We start from the raw sequence: 19,384 nt of genomic DNA on the forward strand, positions 1-19,384 counted from the left end.
GTTTCATATATCTATGTGAAAACTATTGAGATTCTGGTGTCAGAAAATTGTCAGCGTAAATGGTTTTAGTTAAGTTATGAAAACTGTATTTGTATCGTCTGTGCACGTTTCATTTTTCTTAAGGACCGTATTAGATTTTCGCTAATGTAAACAAAGTCTCTTGTAAAACACCGCGGGCTTTCTAACGACATGTCCAGTGCCGCGGTGTATGCATTGCCTGTCTCGATAAGATATACATATGTAACTATTTATACTTATGAAAATATACAGTAAAGTTCCGCTAATAAGACCACATCTAATATTTTAAAATCATGCAAAAACTGGAAATTTTAAAGAACCAAAGTGTAAAATATAGAGCAAAATCGGTCTGCTAATAAGACCGATCCACTATTAAGACCATCATTTTGCCTGGTCCTATTAGCGGAACTTTACTGTAATAGGGAAATATATACTTCTAATAAATATTTTGAGTAAGTTTTGAATTCTAAATAGCTGCAATGCTGAAATGGTTGTAGAGATCCACATATAAGTATTCATACTGTGTTTCCCAAAACCACAAGACAATGTAGGAGTTAGAGAGTTTGAAGTACAAACAGTATGACATTTGATTTTGTGTATGATGACCTAGAATAAAATATCAGACTTATAAATAACTTAGTGTTTAATCGTCAGCATGTATATGTTTATTATATGTACAAGTCTGTGTATTTTAAAACTATAGTATAATGTTGTTTTAAGGTGGTGGCCAAAACTTGTTTAATTTGTATATATTACCACCACTTGACATTTTCAGATGACCTTGTGCCTCGACCGTAATGCTGAAGGTAAGTATCGGATCGATAAATCGTTATGTAAGTAAAAAGGAACATTGAAAATTTTACTTTGATTTATTGTGTTTGAATAGTATTACATTTTCTATTCAAAAGAGGCTCTTTTAACGCTCCACTATGAATAAAAGGTTAAAACCAGACTGTTTTGCGAAACACTGCATGTTTGATGTTGAAACCTGTTACAGTTGAAGGCTACGCTTTCCTTCTTGATTGTGTCTGATGGAACATGTAGATGACTTCATGTTATGATGGGCAGTTTTTAAGCCCACCTGAATTGAGCTTTTTTATATATCTGTTATTGTTCTTTAGGTTTGCTTTTTTATATAAATTTGCAAGAGCATTTTTGTGTTTCACATACCATGCATTTTGTTACCATTTTATGTATTAAATATTTACCCTGTAACCTTGGAACATGAGGTGAGGCACGTACCACTAACCGATTTAAACGTGCTACTGTCCGTTCCAAAGCGCTGTTCCATGCTGGTGTTACTTAATTTGTCCCTTCCATATCCTTTGTCTATACGTTTATCATGTACAAATCCATACATTCTTTACTGGGTTGCATTTGTCGTTTTTCTATAGGTTAATCATGCACATATCCATACATTCTATGCTAGGATGCATTTGTCTGTATCTATATGTTAATCATGTACACACACTCATTATGCTATGCTTGGTTACAGTTTGAGAAGGCTACGTGATATCTATCCGTGTTTCATTGTTTGTTAATGTAGTATTAGCGGTAATGTAACATTGGACACGAAGCTTTTATTACTTATCTCAATATGTCTGTTAATTACATACAATAGTTTATGGTGTATTGTGTCTAAGGAGCAGCTTATGATCTATTTGACTTTGATCTTTCACTGTGATGAAGTATAGGGTAACGCAAGTAATGATGACCTCACGGTCGGACAGACCCTTAAATAAGTTGAATAACACAAAACAAATCTGATGGAGCTATTTTTATTTCAATAAATTCTGTAAAATGTTCCTTTGGAAGCATAGAATGCAACCTAGAAAAATAATAGCAGACTCGGTTTGATTGAGTCTGTTATTCAGAGGTAATGGGAAAATGCAACACCTCTCACACCCCCTAACACCGGCTTAAACCATTAAATACACCAATTAAATACTTTTAACTTTCAAAGTTAGTATCTGTTTCTTTATCTAAATTGTTATAAACTAATTCGCAGCAGTTGCTTAGTATAAACAGATTGTGTCGTCCAGTTACATAAAGTGGCTGAAGCATTCTTGTTTTATCTTCTTTCTTTTTTTTTTTTTTTTTTTTTTTTTTTGGATTTAACGTCGCACCGACACATGATAGGTCATATGGCGACTTTTCAGCTTTAATGGTGGAGGAAAACCCCAGGTGCCCCCTTCGTGCGTTATTTCATCATGAGCGGGCACCTGGATAGAACCACCGACCTTCCGTAAGCCAGCTGGATGGCTTCCTCACATGAAGAATTCAACGCCCCGAGTGAGGCTCGAAACCACATCGATGAGGGGCAAGTGATTTGAAGTCAGCGACCTTAACCACTCGGCCACGGAGGCCCCCCTTGTTTTATAAGTTATGTTCTAGAATAAAAGATAAACATGTATGCTAAAAGAATATTTTTGCATTACATTCCAGCTTTTTTGGACAACATTTGGATAACAAAATACTTTGATTCAATATTGTGTTCAAGGACAACTTTTAGAAGACCAGATTAGTTATTTTGCAGCTTTAAACTTTGGAAACAACATTCATCTTGAATTTCAGCTTTACGAACGAAAGTGAATGAAAAGATTCGTTCTGTTTCAGCTTTATGACAGCCTTTAGAAGAACTGATATTTTAAATATGTTCCATTCTTAACTTGATCCTTTCAACAAAACAATGTCTGTTCATTACTTATGATTAAGAAATAATATATCCCAAACAGTGATTTGTCATTGAATAAAATCATTTTTGCAGTTTAGATGCGAAGGAATCATATCACGAGATTGCAACCCGATTGATATAATAATACGCATCTAAACGATAAATAATGATTTTAATTTAAGAGCAAATCACTGTTTGAGATATAATATTTCGATTCTAGAACCCTATCAAGGATTATAATGTACATCCTTGACGACATCTTTCAAATATTTGTCTATTTTCTGTTTGTTTCTTTTCCAGCGCGCCGCTATGCCGTTTGACGCTATGGCGTAATAAATGTGACGTCAGAAAAATGAATAATTGTTTAATAACACTTAATAAGCCTTCTTTGTTTAATAGGAAAACAAATTGGGTCGTGTTAGAAATATGTTTTACAGTATCTTTCAACAGAATATGTGTTTACATGTCAGTCATTTAATGAAGCAGGCATTCTGGCTTTTATGTATTTTATGTATTTTTGTTCAATGCTTGCGTTATTTCTGTTTAGGGACTCGTTTTCAAGATATTGTTATGTTATTATCTTTTCTTTTAGTCATTGTTCTTTTTGTTTAGGAAAAAGTCAGGACAAATGAATAATAGTTAAAATAAGTGTTCCGCATGTGTTCTCGAATCAATAATTAACATTTTTGCAAAAGTGCAATACATAAATATTTTTTTTTTATTTTGATAATTTCTTACAAAACAATGTATTTTTCTGATTTCCATGCCTTATTTTATTTGTGTTAAGCTTGTTATATTCAAGGTTTTATTGTCTTATATGATTTATGTTTCATTTATTATCATATTTAACCAGGACATATAAATAGAGGATAATTGTTGGTTTCGGTGTAATATCACGTTATAATTTCACCGAGTGGGCACCAAAAGTGATATTTTCACGAGTGGCGCAGCCACGAGTGAAAATAACAACTTTTGGTGTTCACGAGTGAAATTACCGTGATATTACATCGATACCAACAATTTTTCTGTTTATTTTATGTCTAAAACTCTACTTTTGTTGTGTTTATTTCAATAAAATGTCGAAATTTGCGGGAAATTTTATCAGGAAGCATCGCAAAGATGACGTCATTTTAACGACGTCATCGTCATATTGTTTCTGGCTTTCAGTACGCTCGGTAAACTTTTTGACGTTAATCCGGGTATCAGATTTGATAATTTTCACTGAGTGGCCAGTGAGTTTATCAGGATATAATTCACCGTTATATTTCGATAAACCACCGAAAAACATAAAATAAATGGAATTAAACAATGTTTCACCTTTTATCCTATTCAATTAGAATCTATTGACATTTTACAAAACACCATTTTCCAGACAGATGATTTCCATTTACGCATTTTATTGGTTTATTGAAATATAACGACAGATTATATTTATAATTTACACTGGTTTATTATATATTTCGAAACAAAAAATCGATTTTGGAATAATATTATCTACATAAGTCGGAAATGTTGTCATAAATGAAGTTCCAAAAATAAAATGCTGTACATACGAAAGTTGATGAAGAAGTAACGGCGCCTTAATTCAACGTTGATTCATTATATAATTTGAAACAGTACCTTCATAAATTCAATTCTGATAACACTGGTAAATATTCATTCCTCAGATTGTTTCGTTTTAGACACATAGAAATTCGAAGTATACCGTTGTAAACACCATTTCGCCACATGCTTATAAATTTTCGTTTCATCAACAGAAAAACGACAGTCCCCAATTAACATCATACAATTCCCCCAAATCACAGGATATTTTCATGATACGGCGTAACGTCGCTTTGTTGTTTACCCTTAAAATTTTTGTTTCATCATCACAGATTAAAGATCGGTTTATATTGTCGACTTCTAACGTTAGCAGCGTTATCGAAGTGCGGCGTTCACCTATACAAAGCTTATTGTAAATGTGGAATTTCCAAAAATTATGCAATATATTTTACAATATTTTGAAGAATAAAATACTGCAAAAAGATCAAGATATATAGGTATGACTTTCAAGATAGTGTTATGTAAAGATCTTTTCTTTTAGTCATTGTCCTTTTAAAGAAGAAAGTCAGGACAAATGAATAATAGTTAAAATAAGTGTTTCGTACGTGTTCTGAAATCAATAATTAACATTTTTGTAAAAGTACTTAAACACATATTATTTCTCATTTTGATCCTTTCTAATAAAGCCATGTACTGTTCTGATTTCCGTGCCTTATGTTAGCTGTGTTAAGCTTCTCGTATTCAAGATTTTATTATATTATATAATATTTTATCATTTATCATCATATTTAACCAGGACATATAAATGTAATTAAACAATGTTCCATCTTTTATCCTATTCAATTAGAATCTATTGACATTTTACAAAACACCATTTTCCTGACAGATGAATTCCATTTACGCATTTTATTGGTTTATTGAAATAAAACGAAAGATTATATTTGTAATTCACACTGGTCTATCATATATTTCGAAACAAAAAATCGGTTTTGGAATAATATTATTTACTTAAGTCGGAAATGTTGTCATAAATGAGGTTCAAAAAATAAAATACTGTACATACGAAGGTTGATCAAGAAGTAACGGCGCCTAAATTCAACGTTGATTCATTATATAATTTAAAACAGTATCTACGTAAATTCAATTTTGATAACACTGGTAGATATTCATTCCTCGGATTGTTTCGATTTAGACACATAGAAATTCAAAGTATACCGTTGTAAACACCATTTCGCCACATGCTTATTAATTTTCGCTTCAAGAACAGAAAAATGACTGTCCACAATTAACACCAAACAATTCCCCCATATCACAAGATATTTTCATATGGTGTAACGTCGGTTTGATGTGTACCCTTAAAATGTTTGTTTCATCATCACAGGTTAAAGTTCGCTTAATTGTACAAAATGTCGAGTTCTGACATTAGCAACGTCAATTAAATGCGGCGTTCACCTTTACAAAGCTTATTGTAAATGTCGAATTTCCAAGAACTATGCAATATATTTTACAATATTTTGAAGAATAAAATACTGCAAAAAAGACAGGTATTATATGTTTTCTTTTCATGTAACGCGTTTTCACCGCTCCAATGACATTATATCTTGATCATCCCACGTATGTACAAGCAAGAAAATAGGAATAAACGTCTTCCATATTTAACCCTTACCATGCTAAATTTCTATAATGGACTGGTCCTCTTCCAATATGGGCAGTGCCATTTATCATTTGAAGGGGTGTTTACTAAAAATTTACTGACTGAATAGCGAACAGTGCAGACCATGATCAGACTGCACGGATGTGCAGGCTGATCTTGGTCTGCACTGGTCGCAAAGGCAGAATCACTTGCCGCCAGCAAGCTAAAGGTTAAATATATAAATAATTTACTTCTTTTTCTGGTTTAACTACTTTTGACATTATCGTGTTTTATTGCTTATGCTTTTTATATTAAGCTATATATTAGGAAAATATTAGGAAGAACAGACGGTTTAACTCACAGCTCATTGACAATGTTTGGTAGAAAATTGATTTTCAGTGGAAGGACAGAAATATATGGACTTATAATGGAGGAGTATTCGGCATTACATAGGCAACATTTGAAAAAACAAATTGTTGAAATTTAGCTTCTTGAAACAGTAATAATAAAGAATTGTTTATGGTTGCTTGTGTTATTTATCACAATCTACATGAATCTAGATTTTGTGCATGTTGTGCCCTACTTATTGTCCATCATTATCATATGTATTAACAAATGTTAATTGGAATCAATAAACGTCTTTACTTCTTTCCCTTTGTTTTATCATTTTTACCATGTCCGCCCAACCCTTATCCTTGTTAATTTCTATAATGAATTTGTCCATCTTTTAATTTAGACAGTACCATTAACTGTTAAAATGGGTGCTTACCAAACAGATACTGACTGAATGGCGAACAATGCAGACCATGATCTTCGTCTGCACTGGTCGCAAAGGCAGAACAGGCTAAGGGTTAAAAGAATAAATTTACATCCGTTTATCAATGCACATACACAACAGTTACGTACAATTATGAAAGTACATTGCCATTCGGTAATAAATCATGGAGCCACATAATGACAACTTATATAGCAAGGATTCATATGTAGCTGAATTTGTTTCTTGCCCACTAAAATGGCGTTTCCGGTGATTTTGCCCATGCCGACAAAGTCTAGCAGGCACTCTATGTAAGGTGACTCACGTGCTGTTAATGACAACTAAAGAAATTATGTTGTCATTATTGCAATACTTTTATATTTTCCATCTACCTTTTGATACAAATCAGATACCTTGGATACAAGCAGGACGCAAAAATCGAACACACCAACACCAAAAAATGGCGTTTCCGGTGATAATATTATTGGTTTTTAAATGAATTGTTATGTGCCAAAGGGCAAAGCTAGATGGATCAAGTATAAAAGGTTTAGAAATTTTAACCATGAACATTTTTTGTCAGATTTATCTTCTATTGATTTTACTGATATTGTTAGGAGCCATGATGTTAATATGGCATCAGAGGTTTTTAGCAAATCAATTTTATACTGTTTTGACAAGTATGCTCCTGTTAAATCAAGAAAACAGACTGCAAAACCAGTACCCTTTATGAACACTGATCTCAGAAAGCCATTTATAAGAAAAGGCAACTGTTTCATAAGTACAGAAAAGCAAGGTATCTTGTAAATAAACTAAAGAAAAAGTCCGTGAGAAATCATTTTATTGATAGATGCAGTGGTGGATGCAAAAGCAAAGATTTTTGGAACACCGTTAAACCTTTTATAACAATTTCAAATGAGGGTAATTTTACTCTGGAACATATTCTACTTGAAGAAAATAATGAGCTAGTGTCTGACCAAGAAAGTATATGTAATATTTTCAATGAGTGCTATGTTAATGTTGCCAAATCAATTGGAAGTACAAATGTTAAAATTGACAATAGACATGAGAGTATAAAGGTGATTGACCAAATGAATTTATGTAATCCTGAGCTTCACTTTAAACCTATTGATACAACCTTTGTGGAAAAACAGATAAAACATATGAGTATTAAAAAGGCTACTGGCTATGACGGAATCTCTGTCAAAATACTCAAACTTTGTAGACCTGTTGTATCTCAGCCTTTATCAGTTCTCATAATTAAGTGCCTCGAACTGTCTACTTCTCCTGAGAACAAGAAAGTTGCTCAGGTTGCACCAATTTATAAGAAGGAAAGCACACTTAACAAATGTAATTATAGACCTGTCAGCCTTCTTCCAGTCACATCAAAGGTCTTTGAGAGAGCCATCTATACACAGTTGCTAGAGCATTTCGATGGTATTTTCAACCCAAGCTTTGGGCCTTCAGGCCAAAGTATGGCTGTAATACCACCCTGCTGAAAACCTCAGAAGACTTGAAAAGAGCACTTGACTCTAATAAGTATCTAGTAGCGGTACTGATGGATCTCTCTGATTGTTTACCCCATAACCTCCTCCTACTAAAGCTTCAACACTACTATGTGTCAGAACAATCAGTTTCACTCATTAAGAGTTACCTGTCCAACGGAAAACAGTGTGTTAAACTTGGCTCTTGTTACAGCTCCTTCAGGGATGTGGTCAAGGGTGTTCCTCAGGGATCCATACTGGGTCCTATCTTGCTTAACATTTACATGAATGACATTTTCAGTTTCATCACCCAGTCTGACCTTTATAACTATGCAGATGACAATACTATTTCATTTGCTAGCTCTTCTCCGGCAAACTTAGTTATTGTTTTTGAATCAGAGAGTCTGAAACTTATCAAATGGTTTGCTGACAAGCTGATGCAAGCTAACTCTGAGAAATTCCAGGCCATATCTCTGGGGGCTAGGACACATGACCTTAATCTTAGTTTGAATTTAAATGATACAAGCATTAAGTGTGAAGAAGAAGTAGTCCTGCTCGGTGTTACTTTTGATTTTTTGTTGAACTTCAAGTCCCATGTTGACAAAATATGTAAAAAAGCATCTAAGCAGTTAAAAATATTATGAAGAGCATTGGTTTTAACTTGACGAAACTTGGTAGGTTGACTCATGTATCACTCGTTTATATTGTCAAACTTTAATTACTGCCCTTTGACCTGGCATTTTAGTGGCAAAACAAATGCATCTAAAATAGAGAAAATACAGTATAGGGCTCTTAGATTTATATACAATGACATTGTTAGTTCATTTGAAACTCTGTTTGATAAATCTGGTCTTCCTATGTTAGAAACTAGAAGAATGAGAACGACAGCTTTAGAGGTGTTTAAAATTTTAAACAAGAATGGTCTACATGATCTACTCCCATTACAATTTTAGGTTTACAAATACAGTTGAACTGCCAAAGGTTAGAACAACCAGGTATGGATTAAATTCATTCAGGTACTCTGCTGCCAAACTATGGAACTCCCTCCCAAATCATTTTAGAGAAATAACTTCATTTTCTCAGTTTAAATCAATGATTGCTCAGTGGGATGGTGAGTCTTGCTCGTGTCCTGCATGCCTTGTTGCATAGGTTGGCTTACCATTTGTATTTCCTAACTCCTGTGATCTTGTGAATGAACTGGTTTGTGAATTTCCGATGCTCTGTGCCATTTGTATTTGTGTTTTGCATATTAGCAGCATATATCATAATTATTTTGCATGTGTTTTTGCCATTAGCAACAAAATCATGTACTGGTTAGGTATCATGTCATTTTGGAATTCTGTTTATTTCTAAAAGGCGATTAAGATATTTGATATGTTTTACCTGTGTCAAACTGTTTATTTTAGTAGTATGCTAGTCTGTCTTTAGCTGTGAAGGTCTTATTACTGCTAGTCTCTAATACTTATGGTTACCATTTGCTATCTTATGCTTGTAGTCTTAACTCTGTTGTCATCGTGATATCTAATATGTGTTTTATAGTTTTAATATGCTTAATGTGCTATGCTTTGCTTTTGTTATCATGTCATACATGTTATTTACCAGTCGGTTTCAAAGCTCTGCAGAGCTTGTGTTATATTGTTGTGATATCCGACTTTAAATAAATTTTACTTGACTTGACTTGACTTGACTTGACATACCTGTATATCACTCAAATCATCAACTAACATAGATACCCCAGTATCTATGAAGAAATTTACTAAAAGATTTATTGATCTCAACAGAAAAAAAGGAATTTTGTTAAAAACTTCTTATACTCAACACATTTTGTAAGTCTAATGTGAAATGTGATAATAAAACAATCATAAAAACTATTAAAAGATATGAGAAGGATGGGGATAATGATGATTAATGTAGAAGGCAAATTATATATACTTGTAATAATGATGGTGATAATAACAACGCTGATGACGATTATGACAAGAACGATAATGAGAACGAAGACGATTACAATGAAGATGAGGAGGCTGATGACAACGGTGACTGTGGTAGCGGCGACGATGATGATTATGACGGCGATGACGACGGAGATGATGATGATGATGACGCCGACGCCACCGGTGACGACGACGACGACGACGATAATTATGATGATAATGATGACGACGATTTTATTCAGGGTGGTAATTTGAATAATGATAATGATTACTGTGATGATTACTGTGAAAATGGCAGAAGAGTACACATTCTTACACATGTTGTCATATGCTGCTACGCTGGACTATCGGTATGCATTTGATAGCAGATTGTCCGAATATGTTGCACCTAAAATTTGGAATATAACATCCCAGGTCAAGAGTTGTAATCGTTATCAGAAAAACAAAGATAGAGAATGAAGAACTTGCGTTTTAGGTGTGTCAAGTATAGAACTAATTCATTGAAAAAAATGTTGATTATGTCTTATGTTGGATGAGTCAAATTCTCTCAGCGTATTATCATTTTTTTTATCTTAATGTTCCGTCCACTGAAAAAAATATATTATACAGCAAAAGCTAAGTTACTTTTATGAATGCACCATGAAATCTCTCTTGTATATTACACGGAAAAGTTCACAAGTTAAAATTAAGACGGTCATTTGAGCCTTACAAGACAATATTTCTTTTGATCATACTTAAATAGCTTTGGCATTAATTTTCCTTTCCTTCCATCGTAAGATACTTCTCTCGGTCTAATACCTGAAAACTTAGCATCTCTTAATTGTCAGGAAACTAATACAAGGGAATTTTCTGTTTTTCTTACATTTAAAGAACACGTAGTTTACGCACAACGCGCACTAAAACAAACAGTTAGGTATGTTCCGTTAAGAAATAACTTTCTACCAGTTCTCCTTTTTCGGTAAATTCAAACTCCGTACGAGAACTTCTGCCGCACTAAGTGGATTTACCTGCCAAGTAAGTCGGATATCATGGGCAGAATCAGGTTCTTTTTATTGCAGCATGAAATCGATTTGTTGCCAAGTCAAATAATCGATTTTGTTTTCTTATTCAATATCAAGCCCAAGATCACAGTTTTTTTACCATATGGCCTATATAGACCATATGCAATATGTGCAATATTGCAATTTTACCTACATTAAGAACAACAATAATCCCCTGCACTAAATAGAACTATTCCATGGAAAAAGTTCCATGTAGAGTAAACATTGGGTTGACCGGCTCTTCTTTTACCATCTTGAACCAAATCAGGCTTACGAAAATAAAACACCTCTAAATGGCCCAAAACGGGCAATATAGGCCCTGTCAAAACGACTTCTATTTCTATTAATTAAACACGTACCAACTATTTCATATCTCTTCTCTTAAATTATGTCATATATTGCAGGCCTGTCCCTCAAAGATTTACCAACTTTCGCCATCAGACAGAGGAACTATTATCCGCGTTACCCCTTCTTAATGGTGATCAATCAAAGGCAAATAACTTTGGTCTTTTGCCAATCATTGATTGTTTTTATTGTTGTAGTACTCAAAGATTCAGACTTTCCTTTAAAATATTGAATAACAGAATACTGGCATATTCGTGAAAAATCAGACATTTGATATAAACAGATATGTTTGTGTTTATACTGGCACAGGTCTTCATATCTTTCATGTATTAACAAAATTCAACATTAAGAGAGACAAAAGTAGAGTTATTCTATTTTAAGACTGAATCTAAAAATATATAGATTATTCCTATAAAATTATATTTTGTTTAAAACTGAAAAGAAAAAAACAGAAAATATCTATATGGTCTTGGCAATGATAAGACCTATATACTTGTTGCAATATCAGTGACGGCTAATTCCGTCCCCTACCTACTATCTTTGTAATCTATTGCTTGTTTTCACTTCAAGAGGTTAAGATTAATCTGTTACCTGCAGCAAATTTGGAACTGGGATATTCTTATTTCTTTTTGTCTAAATTAAACATGATGCTAAAGAAATGCAATACAAATTTAAAAAGAACAAAACTCCCACTTGTATAAGCCTGGATTAATGTTTTGCCTAATGATTGTGAACAAATGTTTTGGATAATATATGGTATTAATGCTGTTAAAACTGAAGCATCTATTTTCTCTTGCTTGTGTTTTTGATACGCCATGTCCTAAATGTTAACTTTTGAGCTCCTTGCAATAGGAATAGGTTAAGTCTCGTATTTATTTTTCATAGCAAACGGATACGGCACTGAAACCTTCTTACATACAACTTAAAGGAGTTCATCACAATATTTTGTGCGCAGCTCAATCGCGCAGCAAGCGATAACCACTGTAAAGTTCAGGATTCGCCGCCGAAAGTGCATAATTGTCGGATATGCAGCGCACTCGCGCAAAAATATCGTATTTACTGACAATATAGGTCGTGCATCCATATTTTACCTTTAAAAGTGATGGTGTTTTATTGGAGGAGTAGTCGTAGGAAGTGCTCCAATCGAATACATTGTGGACAGCCAATTTGAAATTAAACTATTTCGTCCAGTAATGTTGCAGCCGACTCCAAATCAAATAAAATTCCAGAAAATCTTAACGTAGATCTATCTCCTTCAAGTTCAAATGTGACTTCCTAAAAATGTTGTTATACTTTTTGTGCCCCATCCCGCATTTCACGTAGTAAGACAAGAGTTATGGCCCTTGACAGTCAAATTGTACATAAAGGGTCTAAACATTTGTGTCGCATATACCTCAAAAGTATATGCGCCAAGAGTCATGAAACCACACAAGAATTAAATTCAGCATGCGAAGTTGTGCACCAGTGCTTTTATTTGAGGTTTCACTCAGTAAAAACAGATTTATGTCCCTTGACGTGGTCAAATATATATGTAAATGACATGTGAAAGCTTGTGTAGCACGTTTCTCAAAATGTATTTGACCTAGAGGCATGCGACCTTAAAGGAGCATTATTCCGCATGTGAGTAAGAAAAATAGTCATAAAACTGATTATAACATTGTGCAATTTGTTTTGTAAGAAAAAAATGTTCATAATTTTTAGGTGGGTGGGGTAATGAAAAAATACTTTTGTGGGTGGAGTGAATATTTTTTAATATTTCTTGAAAACAAGCATGGGTTGATATTATTTTTTTGGTTTAGATTTTTTGTCTTAGTTCTAGCTTACATAATATAAAATTTGGTAAAATTCTGTCCGCTAGATTTTTCATATCATTAAGAAATACGTTTTTCTCAGTTTCAGATACTTTCGACATCTGTCAAGAGTACCCGTCTGTAATATTTTTCCATCACAGCTTCTTTTTGTTGCGGGCCTACTTTGTAAACGTGTGGCTCTGAGGCTGTGTTTTATGTGTTCTGTGCTTCCGAGAAATCTACCCTTACCTATTATCTTTTGTTTCTTAATTCCTAAATGCCTTGAAGCAATTTTAGTCCTAACTCCAACAACAACTAGGGACGAACACTAACAAAGTTTTCCACCGGTAAGAGAGATTTCTGTATTGCCACTGCAATACTCGGTCACTTGTTTGTTTTGACTTACATGTCATTTTTATCAGAAGTAGATCAGATATTAGATCACTGTAGGGCGGTGTTTGTCAGGATCACTTCAGTATCCAGAGTTTTTGTCCTTTAACTATTTTACAATCCATAAATACCCACATAACAAAGTAATCCGCTGAAATTTAAAACCAATACAGATCACTGCAGGGCAGTACACTTTTCATCAGGATCTCCTCAGTTATTGCAGAGTTATTGTCCTTAATTTGTAATAAAATTGATAAAATTCCCACAAAGCAAAGTAATCCCTTGATGGATCTTCAAGAAACTTCAAGACAAATACAAAAACAGATCACTATAGGGCATTGCTCTTTGATATATTATTACAATTACAATTCAAACATACATAATCAAAGGGCAAAAGGGTCGGACAACAAGTTCTGACAACATTAGAGACTGTCCTTCCCTTAAGCTGTAGATAAAAAAACGAACACAAAAAAGTAACATCATATACACTCGTGCAATAATAAACAACAGATGTCGGATATACAAGTGTTTAAAAAAAATAATGAAGATGAAAGCACTTGTTCGTGATGAAAAAAAAAACACAAAAGAAAAATACAAAGAAAAAACTTTCGATGTCATGGCATGAGTCTCTCTGTCTGTCTGCGACTGTCACGAGATGTTCAACGTTTATATAATTTTGAACAATGGTGGATAAATTTAGTCAGATATTAGTAAGATGTTGTTTGATCTGTTGTTAATACTATGTATTATTTAAACCTTTCTGTATGTTTTATAAACTTTTCCACTTCGTTTAATATCAGTGAATTTTCCTCCATTGTTAAGGTATTAGGCCCATAATAGAGTACCTCCTTTTTGAAGAGTATTCCTACCATAAACCTACTTTGACAGCAATTTTCAGGGGGCATAGGTTCAAGCCCTACTGGGACCAAATTTTTTTTTTCTTGTTTTCCTTTTTTTATAGTAAGTTTTTACTTCTTTCAAGACTTGTTATTGATTTATTGTACAAAAGTGGGAAGAAAATCATTTGATATGCGATTTATTGCTGTTCAAAGTGAATTTACCTCTAAAAGAGAAGGGGTAGAGTTAGACATCTTTAAAAATACTGAGTTACATGCGGTAAAAGTTCTCTATTTTGCCTTCATTCTTTAGATTACATATTGTGGAAGAAATGTAGGTAGGTTTTACTTCTGCCCCAATGTTATTTTTGAATGAAGTGAGCAAAATTCAAAACAGACCCGCTGGATTCGACCATAATTTTTCAATATTGGAGTTGGAATTCTGTCTGATTAAATCCGTTTACTCGAGGCATCCTAGAAAAAATGATATTGACAGTTTTTATTTTAAGTTTTATGATTGTTTACCAATAGTTTGATGTTTCTTTCATAAAAAAATGGAATAATGAATTCTCTGAAAACGTTTTGGATAAAGGCCACCACTTTGAAATTTGTCTCTACTTGAGCTTTATGAAATACCATAAATTACACAAAATTTATAAAAAACGGCACGGTAAAAGTTTTTAAAAATTTGCATATAAGTGCGAAGCACGGTCAACTGTAAGAATATACCAAGCAGATGCCATTTTTTAAACATTACTATTAGGGGCCTAATACCTTAAATCTTCTTTACCAAATAATAATGCGTTAATTAGTACTTAGGGGATGATAGGGGCATGTGGATGGAAACAATTGATGTCTTTGATCGCGGAAACGATTGCATTTAAAAAAAAGAAATGCTCAGCATCTTCAGTGCCATAGCCACATTCACACTGAGCTGAATCTCTTAAATGAGTTTTAAAAAGATCACCATTTAACCTTTAGCCTGCTGGTGGCAATTGTATCTGCCTTTGCGACCAGTGCAGACCAAGATCAGCCTGCACATCCGTGCAGTCTGATCATGGTCTGCACTGTTCGCTATTCAGTCAGTAAATTTTCAATGAACACCCCTTTGAATAATAAATGGTATTGCCAAGATTGAATGATTGACCAGTCCATTTAAGAAATTTAGCAGGCTAAGGGTTAAACTACTACATCTATTTCTAATTCTTGCGCGATAAACAGACAATGTCCTTACACCAGATAAGAAAAACAAAGGAACTTGCGGAGGTTTAACTTGTTCTTTGAGACTTGTCTTAATTAAAAGCGTTTAAAGTCGACGATTCTCGAATATTAATTTCTAGATTGTTCCAAGCAGAAATAGCAGATGGTATAAATGATTTGGAAAATATTTCTGTTCTTCTTGCAATTGTAACATAATTCATTTATTATCGTTTCTTAAGTTATATGGAGTAGTTTCTGAAACTTCATGTGGAAGGAGAGTATTAAGATAGTCTGGTAAATCGCCGTGTTTTGCTTTATACATTATAGTTAATTTTTGAATCAGTCGACGGTCTGATAATGATACCTATCCTATTTCTTGTAGTAACCTTTCGATCGAAACGGACTTTGTTAAACCAGTAACTAACCTTGCAGCTTCGTACTGTAATTTTTCAATATTTTCCTTTTCGTATTTTGTACAACTATCCCAAATTACACTGGCATACTCTAATATAGGCCGCATGTACGAAATGTAAATTTGATAAGACTGTTTAATTTGAATTTTAACAATCGCATTGATCCCAATATTTTTGAGGCAGATTTAGTTATATTTGAAATATGTTCATGCCAAGTACCGTCATCACTTAATGTAAGACCAAGATGTTTATGGTGTTGAGTAAAATTTAACTGAACATTATCAAAATACAAAGTAGGTTTAGGATTATTAGTAAAAGAGCAGTAAAGAACTTCTGTCTTGTTAGGGTTAAATGTAACTAACCACTGTTTTGCCCACTCTGTTATCCGTTTGAGGTCTTCATTGAGAGTTAATTCTATATAGTCTGAGTCGCAACTAGTTACAGATGAGGAACTGTCATCAGCAAAAGGACGTGTTAAACTTTCAAGATTTTCAGCTATATCATTAACGTATATCAAAAATAAAAGAGGACCTAACACTGACCATTGAGGGACGCCTGCATTTGTATATTTAACATCAGAATACGAGCAACCAACAAAAGCTTTCTAGATAAATTTTAAACCCTTCGTATATAATGTCGTTAATTCCATATTGCCGCAATTTAAATAGTAGCCCCTTGCGCCAAACTCTGTCGAATGCTTTTGAAATATCGCAAAAAAACTATGCATGTTGATTTTTTATCATCAAATGACTTACAAATCTGATGGTAAATGTCAATTAATTGATAGACAGTGGAATGACCCGGAATAAAACCTGACTGATACTTATATAAAAGATTATTACTATGCATGTGATTATAAACGTGTTTAAATACAACTCTTTCCATTACTTTACCAACACAATTTATTAATGAAATTGGTCTATAGTTAGAAGAAAGATCACGATCGCTCTTTTTGTATAATGGCATTACAAAAGCTGTTTTCCAACAATTTGGATAAGAACATTCATGTATAGAACGATTGAAAATAATACACAATGGTTTACAAACAGCTGTCTCTTTAAGCATACGGTGACTTATTTCGTCTGGTCCACTAGCCTTCTTTATTATTAAATTAAGCAATATGTCACTTATTTCTTGTTCGCTAATTAGTATATTACTTAAAGTTGCATTCGTTTTCATAGAAAATGCTGGTAAAAAAGCTTGCGAGTCATCAATTGTAGAAACGGAAATGAAACAATTGTTTAAAACAATTACCTTTTCCGTATCAGAGAAAGCATAAGAATTGTCATCTTTTTTTAAAGGAGGAATAAAATCGCACTTTATATTATCTTTAACCAGCATTTTAACAATTTTCCAGTATTGACGTGGGTTATTGGCATATATATCATTCATAGTAAATTCTAAAGTGTTAAAGAAAACTTGTTTTGTGTGTTTCTTTTGATTGTTTACCTTATTTTTTAACTGTTTATACAACTTCCCGTCAGACATTCTATTAGATTTAATTGCACATAATTTTTTTTTCTGTCGCGTTTGCGGGAAGTTCTTCTTATTGTAGAATTGTACCACGGTCTGTCATTAGGTCTTATTGTAACTTCTTTCCTAGGTATGCATTATTTTGCTAGATTGATAAAGTTTTGAACGAATAAATCACATACTTCATTGATTGTTCCATTATTTAAAAATGACCAGTCATATAATTTAAGAAGTTCATTTAAACGTACAAAGTCTGCTCATTTGTCATTTATTTAACAATACAATATATTTAGATATTTCATAAGCTTTTTCAATACAAGTATCAAGTTTTGTACTGGTGAATTTGGTGGGCGATACACAGTACCTACAACAATTGTTTTATCCTTATCTTTTACTTGTACCCAGATAGAATCCGACAAAAAGTTTTCCAGTTCTTCGATTCGTTTTGTAGAAGTGTATATTAAAATTCCACCAGAGTGAGCCGTGTTATCTTTCCTGTACAAATCACTGTATCCTTCTAAAAGTAAATGGTCATTGGAAATAATATTTGTTAGGTGTGTTTCAGTAAAACATGAGATATCGAAGTCTGCAAAATAATCACGTACAAAATCTAATTTATTTCTGATACTTCTTATGTTTTGATGTATTATTGACAAACAAAAATCGTCTGGACCAGGGTTCGTCTCAATATCACCCGATAAAAGTAATAAAGTGTATATTATCATTAATGACACAGGGTTCCCCCATACAATTGTCCAATCTTTATAATTAAGGCAAGACTACTTTCTCGAGCAACTGTGTTATAAGAGCATTCCGAAACTAAAAGTAAAATGAAACTGGTGAACTGAGTATTCAATATACTGCTCATAATAAACAAAATTAATTGAAGATACTAAAGTGCAATGGATTAAACCCATTATATAGAAAAAAGTTTTAAAAGGATATTGGCGAAACAAGACTTTGTAACACCATGAGTTTGTCACAAATTGACATACGGGCCTTATTTTATCTGTATTGTAAATGCAGGTATTGCATCATCTTTTTGTAAATTTTTGAGTTATTGAGGTAAATGTCAGATTTCACGCATGAAATACCTCTCATGTTTTTCTGTATTTCATAACTTAAATTTCCATGTAAATTTCATTGAATTCTGTTCAGTAATAAGAAAGTTGATATTTTATAAACTTCAGTAATTCATGTTTTTATCCCCAAAACCACTATAATGGGCCTCAAATTGTCAATTTAAATTCGCGCCAAAGTAGTTAGATTCCCCGGCTATATCGTGAATCCCGTGAAAATGACAATAGTCATAGCTCACGGCTTAGCCGTGAATCCCATGAAATTATATTTGGCGGGACATTATCCTTTAAAAAGACTGGGCTAGATATGCCTTGCGCACACCACCTTCCGACATTAAAGACGAATCTATGTCTGAATTAATTTTCTTGCTAGAAATTTATGCTCGATCGAGCTTCTTCCGCCAGACGATTTTTCCTGGTGATGTCATAACCCGAAGTACAATGCCCGAGTTCACTTGTCTTCACTCGCCTGGATGTGATATTCCCAGCGCAGAGCTTCGTCCCATGTTGTGCCGTAAACCGCAAAGACGATGATTTTGGTTATCCTCTGAAGTCAGCTCAGGGATGCAATCACCTACCACCATAGGAGCCAATACGGAATCAACGTATTCACGGTTTAAAGGGACTGTATTTTGAATTTAGAAATCTGTTTTGTTTGTGCTACTTAAAAGTTCACAATTACATTAAAGACCTGTGTCACGTCAGATTAGAATGGACTATAAAGAACTTTTGTATCTAGAGATACTGAACTTCTTTTTTTTCTTTCTTATAATCAGTTTTTT

General features: G+C 33.4%; 2 protein-coding genes across 5 annotated transcripts in view; both read left to right on the top strand.

Moving 5' to 3' along the window:
• LOC123527784 (fucolectin-like) overlaps positions 1-6,517 on the top strand; it is a 32,418-nt gene extending 25,901 nt beyond the window's left edge. Inside the window, exons 5-6 of one of the 3 annotated variants that reach the window (XM_053523765.1) lie at positions 794-851; positions 2,464-6,517. In XM_053523765.1, coding sequence (XP_053379740.1) covers positions 794-816 — 23 coding nt within the window. In that variant the 3' untranslated portion in view covers positions 817-851; positions 2,464-6,517. The remainder of the gene's footprint in view (positions 1-793; positions 852-2,463) is intronic. The other 2 variants (XM_053523766.1, XM_053523763.1) reach the window with 2 other exon arrangements.
• LOC123526984 (elongation factor 1-delta-like) overlaps positions 1-19,384 on the top strand; it is an 84,229-nt gene that overhangs the window by 32,887 nt on the left and 31,958 nt on the right. The gene's annotated exons all lie outside the window — the stretch shown is intronic.

Source organism: Mercenaria mercenaria, chromosome 14 (assembly GCF_021730395.1).
Source record: "Mercenaria mercenaria strain notata chromosome 14, MADL_Memer_1, whole genome shotgun sequence".
Taxonomy (NCBI): domain Eukaryota; kingdom Metazoa; phylum Mollusca; class Bivalvia; order Venerida; family Veneridae; genus Mercenaria; species Mercenaria mercenaria.